The following is a 10,348-nucleotide window of genomic DNA, read 5'->3' as shown; positions in this document are numbered from 1 at the left end:
GTAGTGAGATCATTTCTTACGTCATTATCATCTTTTGAGGCCTTAGAAATCTCAGTATCATTTTTTGAAGCATTACGAGCCTCATTCGGATTAGCAATAATTTGAGGAATAACTACACGATCCTTACCACCACCTGAGACATTATTGATAGAATTGGCATGTTCTTGAGGCAAAGATTGAGCTTGAGAATTGGTTGCAACTTCAGTTCCTTTATGAGCAATGCTTTTAGAGTAAATAGTATCCCCTTTAGGTCCATTATGTTCCTGAGCTAAATTAAAGAATACATTTCCATCACTGATGTCCTTTGTAGCATTTTCAGAATTATTCTTTTCAATGGAAATCCTCCTGTTCGATCTTGTTGAAATCAGTTCCTTGAGAATTTTGTCCCCCAACAATTTGTTTGGCTGGCCTTATTAGTCTTCTTATTTTTCTTGTTGGTAACTGTAATGAAGCCTTCTTCATCAGCCCCATCAATACTAGCACAATTTTTCTCCCCTTCAGATTCTTTTGCTCTCTTTGAGTACTCCCCTTCAGGCTTCTTACTATCCACATTTTCCCCATTTTCCTTTTTAAGTTTTTTTTCTTCAGAAATCTACACTGCTTGATGTAGTGCCCTAAAAGTCGACAATGTTTGCAATATTTAGGGACTGATTCATATTCAATCTTTTGCGAGAAACCTCCTAAGCCAGTGCTTTCATCCTCCAAGCCTACCCACACCGATTCCAGAAGAGGTTTTCGTAAATCAATTTCAACTCTTACCTTTGCCATGCTAGGTCGAGTACGACCTTTAGTGGCTGCATCTTCCGCCAATGGAATTCCTACTGGACCAAGAATTTGTTTTATGTAATCCCATCGATGACAATTCATAGGTAATTTGGGGAGTGAAACCCAAACTGGTGCATAAGGAACATCTTCCTTTGGCTTCCAGTCAGGGGTCCATTCGGTGAGCCACATCTCCAGCCCCTCGACTTCAAGCCTTCTTAAAAAACGAACCGTATTGTAGTCTTCTTCATTAGCAAGTTCTATGAAAACATTATGCAAGTCATAAACCCCTATTTTGGGATTACCTTTTGCGGCAAACGCCGATCGTATCTTTTCAATTTGTGGCCGAACTTTTATGAATCTTCCAACAATGAGGAACTTGCAATCTTCCGCCATGACTCCATAATAGTCTTTAGATTTGAAAATCACCGCTGGCATGCCATTGTGAGTTGAAACTCTAGCACTCACCGGTGGGCGATTTGGGGGTGGGTTAGGTTTAGAAGTAGAAACAATCGCTGTAGCAAAAGTATTTATTGGCTAAGTATCTTCCATAGGACAGTTCGCACAGGAAAAGGGGTGACTTTGAAACCCTAGACGCGCCGATGGGACGCCGTCCGATGGTTCCATTGGGCGGAGGTTGAAGTGGACGCGCTAGAAATTAGTCGTTGTAGAGAGAGCCGTTAGATTTTTTGCCAAATCATGTCAGATAACTTAAAATCATCCATTTTCAAATGCAATTTTTTTCAAGCTGCCACAAGCCTCATTTGAAAACTAACTTTCGAAGGTTGTTGTTGTTGTTTTTTTTTTTTTTTTCAGTTAGTGGTTAAAAAACACATCTGAACTATCACTTTTTGGCGAGTTTCACACCCCAACTATTAGTTGTTTCCTTTTTCTACCTGAAATATCACCATCTATATATTAAAACATTGGACGCAGAGCATCCATAAATTTTTATCGCTTGTCTTATTCCTAAGTCCCTAGCTAGTTATTTATTGTGTTAATAAAAAATAAAAAAATAATAAAAAAAAAGGAAACACTAACCCATTATCATCACTTTTTGCATTCCATCCAAACATATTTTTATTTATTTAACATGCTAACCCAAACGGGTTCATTCTTGGCAGAATTATCATCACTTTTTGCATTCCATCCAAACATGTATTTATTTATTTAACATGCTAACCGAAACGGGTTCATGCTTGGCAGAATTAAGATACTAGTTTAAATTAAAGCCCAGGTATGAAGGACACTCTAGCATCTTTAATCCAAGACCCTCCTTGAAGCATCTGTGACACTGTAAATTTCATAGCCTCAGAAGCTTTAGTAATAACATGGTAGCCTTTCCATGTTACCCTTTTGCTAGTATCAGATCCTGGTCCATTGTTCTTGTACTCACCATAGTACAATGTGTCCAATCCAACATTACCATCCCATGGGGCCCACCCTGCTGGATCTATATGGTTATCAATGTATGACTCCATGAATACCGTGGTTGAGTAAATCTTCCACGGACGGCCCAAGAATGTCTTAAAAGATCCCTTAACTGGTGCTAAGTCTTTGCTCGGCGTTATTGAACACTTTTGAATTGAAGTTCCAGTGTTTTGGTTCTTATCTGTCTTGCCTTGCGCTGTTAGCATGTTTTGCTGTCCTTTCATTGGCTTCCTAGCAACAATGTTGCACTTTTGAAACACGACCGCAGCATTACCTAAAAAGAATTATATCCGCACACGTGAGAGACGCGCTTTTTGAAAAAGAAAAAAAAAATTGAATTGAGATGGTCGCATATTTTAATATTACCAAAGATGAAATCGACAGTTCCAGTTATGTAACAATCTTTGTAGAATTGACGTTGGTTGTGGGCGTAGAGCGTGTCTTGATAGGCATCTATTTTGCAGCGGTTGATGACGGATTTGTCCCCTGTAACACGAAGTGCTACGGCTTGGTGCCCCTGTGGACCTGCCGAGTTCTGGAAACGGATATTTTGTGCTATGAATCCATCAGCATTACATGCTGCATATCACAAATCCAAACAAGAGCTTGTTAACTTTCATTCACAATCCATTTAATATAAACATTGGATTTGATTTCTGTAAAAATTATCTAAAAGTGTATCATTTGTTCTATTTTATGTATACTCTTTCTTTTTAGACCGTTACATTTTATTTTATTTAGACATAGTTTAATTATAAACTTTCTAGCTTATCCTTAATGTCATAATTTTATAACTGCAGAAATGTGAAGACTTATTTAATACTACAAATTCCAACCCTTTTTTTAAAATTTAGTCAAACAGATTATATAAAATGAAATAGAGGATAACACTTTTCTTAAATAGATGGCAAGTAACCATTCATTAAAAGTTGGATGGTAACCTAGAAAATGACATGTTACATATTATGAAAGAGTCCGGAGCACATTTTATAAGGTAATAATTCAAAAGGGGTTGATAAATTTTTTATGCACCAAAGCGGGTTGTTTGCACCTTGTATTGCAAACTGTTAGCTTTTTTAACAGACGCCTCCTCGTCGTTCGTTTGCTATAAACTTTAAGAAAAAAGATTATAATAGTTCACTGGTTATCCTGTGAACCCCAAAACATAATTGTTGTTAAAAAAAAAAATGATGTAGTTCGCAAAGCCTCGTGCGAACTGCAAATTTTTTTTTTTTTTTTTTGTTTAACAACCATCCACTTCGTTGATACCATCTACTAATCTCTTTGAAGCTTTAACAATATTTCAACTTCTACGCCTCTCTGCTTCTAAAAGACAAACATATCTATTTGTTTTTCTAGGCACAATTCAATTTAGGTTGATTTTAGGACCCGTTTGGCCTCCAGAATTATTCACTTTTTTTCTAAAAATGTTTTTCACTTTATTTGAAATTCAGCTATTTGGTTATGAAAATTCAATATACAAATTGAAGTTGTATGTGGAATTTCAAAAAACACCTAAGACCCTGTTTTCATTTTTTTCACTTTCAGTTTTGGACCATTACATTATTTTTTCTTTTCAAATTTGATCCTAAATTTTTTTATTTTTATAAAAACGTCCTCATTTATATCAGCCACCAAATTGTTGCATGATCTACTACCCATTACCCAATATTCTAAACTTCATAGAAAAAAAACTTTCGGAGTTGTCGTTTTAAAAAAAAAAGCATTGAAGTTAAAGAATGTGCATAAAATAATAAGGATTAGAGTTAACGAATGTGGTTCGGATAGAGAAAGAAAATAATAAGGATGACAAATTTGGGTAAGTCAGTCAAGTCGGGCGATTTTGCAAGTTTTTAGAAATTGGGGTATAAATCATATTTCATATTTTTGAGAAAGAGCACATTCAAACAACCAAATAATAGTTGCAAAAACTATAACAAAAAACTATTCCAACTTTAAAATTTCAAATAAAGTGTGAAAAGCAAATTTGATTTCTATGGCCAAATGCCTACTTAATTAATGAAAGAAATAACCAATGGAGGAAAGTCTAGCCTAAATATAATATATAAACTTTTATTATAATTTAATGTCTCATTATATGCATTAACATTTACACCTATAATGAGGTTAGTGTGCAAATTTTTTAAAAATACATGATGAGGCGTCAGTTAAAAGAACTAACAGTTCGCAAGTTGTGATGCGAACAACCCGTTTTGGTTCATAAAAAATTCGACAACTCCTCTGATTTATTAGCTGGTAAAAAGTGAGACGTGTTAAAATAATTACTGTCAAAAAAATTACATGGTCCGTGTACGTATATACATATTACTTACTACTTTTAACAAGCTATTTGATTTATTTTCCAAGTCACAATCTTATCATATTTTGAACAGTTAGTTATATTTATCTTTTAAATGACAGGATAGTGCAAGTTGGGGAAGTTAAACTCTAAAACCAAGGGCGAAGAGGAAATAAGTAAATTTTACCAACGGTTGGCGTATTAAAGGTTCCCGTTCCAGCAGCATAATTCAAGTTGCCAGTTATAACAGTATCTTCCCTTCCATCACCGAGAAGCATTATATTTTTCTTATTTGAAGCTATCACAACATTCTCCTTGTACCATCCTTTCTTGATGTGTATAACATATCGACTATTGCTATTAATTGGTGCTGATGCAATAGCTTCATTAAGAGTCTTATATTTACCACTACCATCCTTTGCCACCACCACATTAGCATTGATTTTCGCTAATTCCGAATTAGCTTCCAAAATCTCCCTATCTGCTGGACTAACCCATGAAGGAAAATCTCCTTGTATAGGCACTCTAAGGTCATCATGGTACAAGTTTTTTGGTGCTAATGTAACCATTAAGGCCAAAGAAGCACTTGCTCTAGACATTAAGTCTTTGAGAATGGGCTTCATAATGGATTGGGCTTGACCATCATGAAGTTCATCCATACAAGTGTTATGGTTTGTGAGCACAGCACTAAGCCATGTATGAGCATCAAAATAAATCGAATTCGAAGCACTCAACTTCCCAAGTGCCATCATGGAGTCCATGATTTTGTCACGAGACATGTCCATCAACTCTAAGCAAATTGCTAGAGATGATTGCTCTCTTTTATCGTTAATTCGAAGTCGGACATTTTTAATAAACGTGGTGGTTTCTTGGATTTGGGATGATGTTTTGTGCAAAATCATTTGTAAAATTTCTACCTTCTTGTTTTTGGCTGCAGAAGCAGAATATGGTGTTATTACTTCTGACACTATGGCTAAGCATGATGATTGATCAACAGCGTGTTCACAAATATTGGGGGATTTTACAGAAAGAAAAGAGTTATTGCTGCCATGGAAGTATACAATAGAAACTATTGCAATGGAGCAAACAACAGCAGCTAGGGCTAGAAAAATATAAAGAGATTTGAAGGAAAAGGTTTTTCTTTTAGGTGTGTTTAGAAAAGGTTGACTTGAAGTTGCCATGATGACTTCACTGAACTTCAAGTTAATTTCTTTTCTTGTAGTTGTGGAGCTTCTTCATGTTGGTCGTCCTTAAATAGATGAAACGGGATACGAAACGGATGTCTCACAAATAAAAGTCAGACGTAACATTTTTGTCATATTTTTTTTTAATAAAATTAAAGACCACCTTGAGGGTTGGGATTAGACAGGACCCTCCCTACCACATAGAGACTATGAGTTTGTTTGGATGGGCTTAAAATAAGCAGCTTATAAGCCCAAAAAAAAAATAAGTTGAGGTAGGCTAACTTATTTTTTTTTTGGCTTATAAGCTGTTTTCAACTTATAAGCTGTTTTAGATAAGCTAAGTCAAACGGGTCCAATTATTTTTTTAGACTTATTTTATGCACAAAATGACTTTAAACTGGTCAACCAAACACTTAAAAAAGCTGAAAACAACTTATAAGTCAATCCAAACGGGCTCTATAGTCATAACCGATTATAAAATACATGAGCAAGAGGTATGAAATATCTATCCCGAGAACATGACAAAAATGGTCATTGATGGTAGGTTCAAAGTAGCCCCTCAAGTATCAGCTGAGCAGTTTTTGATCCTTTAAGTTTGCCAAAAGTAAGCACTTTTAATCTACGTCAGATATTTATCAAATTTTGATTATTAAATTCAGAACTATGAAAAAAAAATTAACTAGAAACATCAAAAATTTCCATTAAAATCCCCAAAACCGCACCACTAAAAATTGCACCAGACACAAAAAGTAAACCATATATTAATAGAAATTGCATCTCGAAAATTACACCAAATTCTACAAATAGAACAAAAATTTTACTTCTAAATGTGAGTTCCCATGGAATATCTTCCACTTTCTCAATTAAATTTAACCAAAGTTGACAATATCTCACAGAGATCAAAGCATTTCTTTCATTTACTCTGCCTATCCTCTTCAAGAAAACAGAGCTTGGACAATACCGAACCCATTAAGCCTATTGATGCATATATTGTGCCATTGTGGAGATAATATCTCATGTCACTCAATTATGGGTAGTTCACTCAGAAAGTCACTCAACTTTATTAGCTAATCAGAAAGTCACTCAACTTTGTTATCTAACCAGAAAGTCACCCAACTATGAGTAGTTTCACTCTATAAGTCACTCAACTTTATTTTCTAACCAGAAAGTCACTCAATTATTGGTATTTCACTCAGAAAGTCACTCAACTATTGGTGTTTCACCTACAAAGTCACTCAACTTATTTAAGTGATTTTTTAATTACATTTTGCTAAATTATTTTTAAAGCCAAAATTGTAAGAAATAAAAAAGTACTCATTTTAACCAGCTTTATTTTGCTGATTTCTATGTGTTGTTTAATTTGATGGCTCAAAGTTAATGAAGCTGACAATTGTTTACTTAAAAAATATAGGATGATGTCAAGAATTTGGTACGTCTAAGCTAAAAAAAAAACAGTAATGAGAACTTAAGAGATGACTTTTAAGAAATCAAAATGACAATCATCAGACTTTTGGCCACTTTGATTAAACATATATTCACCTAATTTACATAATTGATCAATCATTTTGTATTATATGTAGTTTGATTAGAAACTAATCCTGGCGACCTGGCGCATATTCATTCATCGTTAATTATTTATGTAATATTTCATGCTTGTCGTCGTAGTACAAGCCGAAAGACATTAAACAAAACGCTAACCTCGTGGGAAAATTGATCTTAGTGATTCATGACACCTAACACTGTTTACATGACTATATAAAGCCCTGCTTGTTAGATGCTCAAAGCACCAAGAAAACCTTAAAATGAGTACTTTTTTATGCTAAAAAATAGTGGATCGGGTCAATAAAAATGGTTTAAATGAGTATTTTTTTAATTTCTTACAATTTTGATTTTAAATAAAAATCAGCAAAATGCAATTAAAAAAATCACTTAAATAGGTTGAGTGACTTTCTGAGTGAAACATCAATAGTTGAGTGACTTTCTGGTTAGAAAACTAAGTTGAGTGATTTTCTGAGTGAAACATCAATAGTTGAATGATTTCTGACTAGAAAATAAAGTTGAATGACTTTCTGAGTAAACTACCCACAGTTGAGTGACCATTTGAGATATTATCTTATATATTGTGCTAAGAAGTCATAGAGTGGTTTATCGTGATTTACATTTTTCAGAAGGCTACAACATATATGCAAAAACATCTTAAACCGCATCAGCATAGACAAGATGATAATAATCTAACATTATTGTAGCAAAAAAAAAAAAAAAACTTTTTTTGTGATATTCGTTAAAGAGAAATGCATATAAGGCTAGCTTATCAGAAATTTCAGCAAATATTATACGTCAAACTTCTTTTTCTAAAAAAAAAAAAAAAAAAAAAAAAAAAAAACTCAATCTATTATAAGCGCAATTTTATCTATAAGAAGTGTTTTTTTTATAACCTAGCTATGAAATAAGTTTAAGTAACCACTAATTAATTACAACCAATTAAGTTACATTTATAATTTAATTTTCTTATATTATCAGTATAGATAATTTAAATTCGTTTAGTACTGATAGTAATCTATAATTCGTATTGGCATGTGATCTCGTGCTTTTCTTCTCTCTGTGATTCAATTTGTGTGTTTCTCCTTCGTTATCCTAGAAGCTTGAGCTAAAAAACGATGTTTTATCGATTATAATTTAGCCGGTGTTATTGAATAGATCTCACGTGGCTACAGATTTATATGATTTTACAGCCTTCGATATGGTGGGTGGGGGCTGGTGGCCTTAGCAAGTTCTGGGGTACGTATAATTGAGCTATCCAATTATTCATTTAACATGTATAAAGTGCTCATTTTGAGGATTAATTTGAAATAATAGGTCGACTGAAAATAAAGGATATAGCAGCAAAAGGGGAAGGAAAAAAAGAAGAAACTACTTAGTTTTAACTTTTAAGATAATTATCATTAGATTACCATGTTTATACACACAAGTATTTATTAATTTTCAAGACATGTTAACTATTGTAAGATAGTCAGTCTCCTAATAGAATAATGTCGTAGATACTTTGTTTCCAAAGTAACATCAATATTCTGGAAAAATATTTGTTATTTGTCCATGCATATCATTATTGGAGAACATGGCTTCTTCAATTAGACATGTAACTTGTACGACTGATTCGGTCATTCTCTGTTGCGACGCTTTATTTTCTTTTAAGAAAAAAGAAAAAATTCGTGTGAAAATCTTCTCCTCTTAAAATTGTAAAGAAGTGTACAATGGCCAGGATTTAAAAAAAAAAAAATGTGTTCGCTGGATTCACAAGAAGACCCAGAAAAAATTAATTAATTACATGAAGACGCACAAAAGAATAAGTAAAATAATGAGGAAGTCTAGGGTCTTTGTACATCGAAAACGGGTAAGGGTAGGTCGTGTTCTCATTTTCACTAGTTGGATAATCATTTGAGCAATCAACTCGTATGTATCTAAGATTTCAAATTTTCAACGTCTAAAAAAAATAACAAAAGCATACTACGAAAGTATTGGCATTTTCTTTCATAAGTGTTAATAAGATTTCAAGGAATGTGTTATGCACTTGTATAAATTGAATTGCATGTCGAGGGCTTTGATATAATAACCGACATAAATATGCCATAATTAGGTACATGTGCAGTCTTCATTTTTAGCGTGGTCCCTTACAAATAAATTTAAACTGACCACAACCGCTAAAGGAGATAAGATATTTTCTGCTTGTGAAAGAATAGAAAAGGAATTTAATAAAATACAAGATAGAATTATTGAGCGAAACCTTAGATTTTTTTGGATGCTGCTCTCTAACCTTCTGTCTCTTCTGCTCGAACGTTGAATGGAACATAGATTCAAAAAGAAGATGGCTGCTACTGCAAGCCAATAGTCATTGTAGTGGTCCTCGTGGACCATGATGTGTACTATGATTAATATGGTTATTACTACAATGGCCAGTGGTACCAATAGGGTTAATACTGGAGTTAATTTCCCAAAAGTTTATTTATGTTTTGACAATTGACTTCTACTATCATTTTTTTTTTTAAGATTAGAATATCATTCAAATATCATCATTTTCCTCAAAAAATATTAAACATTACAAAACCCTTCTTTTCTCTTAGTTGGCATGTCATATCACATTAATTTTTTTAATAATAAGTTTATGGAATAATTTTAAAGACGTCCCTCCAAGTTTGTCTTGATAGCACTTAGTTCTCTTGTGGTTTGAGATATTTACACTAACCTCCCTTATTTCGATTTTTGTAACCAAACTTGTTTAAATAATAAAAAATCTATATATTCCAAATTTACCCTTTTATAACTTAATTATGGGAACAACATTTTTTAATAGTTCTCTCCTCTAAAATTGTTATGATTATTATATTAATAGTTAGGCTAAAAATTTAAAACTATCTTATATCTAATAAGAAATCCTAAATTCTAGTGTTAATGTAATATCACTATGACAAATCCTAAATTCTAGTGTTACGATAATATTTCTCTTTGTTCTTATTATCATGTTATTAATAACAATATTTAGGCTAAAATGAGCACATCTCGCTTTTACTATTTAGAAGGTGAGATGAATAATCCATTTTTTAAATTATTATAGTCGTATAACTGCAATAAGTTTTAAACTAATTTTTTGGGTAGAAGAAGCATAATTACATCTACG

At 33.1% G+C, this 10,348-nt stretch overlaps 1 protein-coding gene across 1 annotated transcript; it reads right to left on the bottom strand.

The window, feature by feature from the left end:
• Positions 1-1,806: 1,806 nt before the first annotated feature.
• On the bottom strand, positions 1,807-5,735 carry LOC132621275 (pectinesterase-like). The gene is made up of 3 exons (XM_060335484.1): positions 4,680-5,735; positions 2,560-2,772; positions 1,807-2,467 (listed from the first exon to the last, which is right to left on the bottom strand). The coding sequence occupies exons 1-3, from the start codon at positions 5,671-5,673 to the stop codon at positions 1,989-1,991; spliced, it is 1,686 nt and encodes a 561-aa protein (XP_060191467.1). The 5' UTR covers positions 5,674-5,735; the 3' UTR covers positions 1,807-1,988.
• Positions 5,736-10,348: the final 4,613 nt, after the last annotated feature.

This window comes from Lycium barbarum, chromosome 12, assembly GCF_019175385.1.
Source record: "Lycium barbarum isolate Lr01 chromosome 12, ASM1917538v2, whole genome shotgun sequence".
Lineage (NCBI taxonomy): Eukaryota > Viridiplantae > Streptophyta > Magnoliopsida > Solanales > Solanaceae > Lycium > Lycium barbarum.
The sequence above is the reverse complement of the archived record's forward strand: the minus strand, read 5'-3'. Positions and strand labels throughout refer to the sequence as shown.

Excerpts from the sequence above, each read along its gene's own strand:
- LOC132621275 (XM_060335484.1), bottom strand. The coding sequence starts at position 5,673 with ATGGCAACTTCAAGTCAACCTTTTCTAAACACACCTAAAAGAAAAACC. Across the intron at positions 2,773-4,679 it reads CTTTAATACGCCAACCGTTG|CATGTAATGCTGATGGATTC; the intron begins GTAAAATTTACT and ends TGTGATATGCAG. Across the intron at positions 2,468-2,559 it reads AACTGTCGATTTCATCTTTG|GTAATGCTGCGGTCGTGTTT; the intron begins GTAATATTAAAA and ends AATTCTTTTTAG.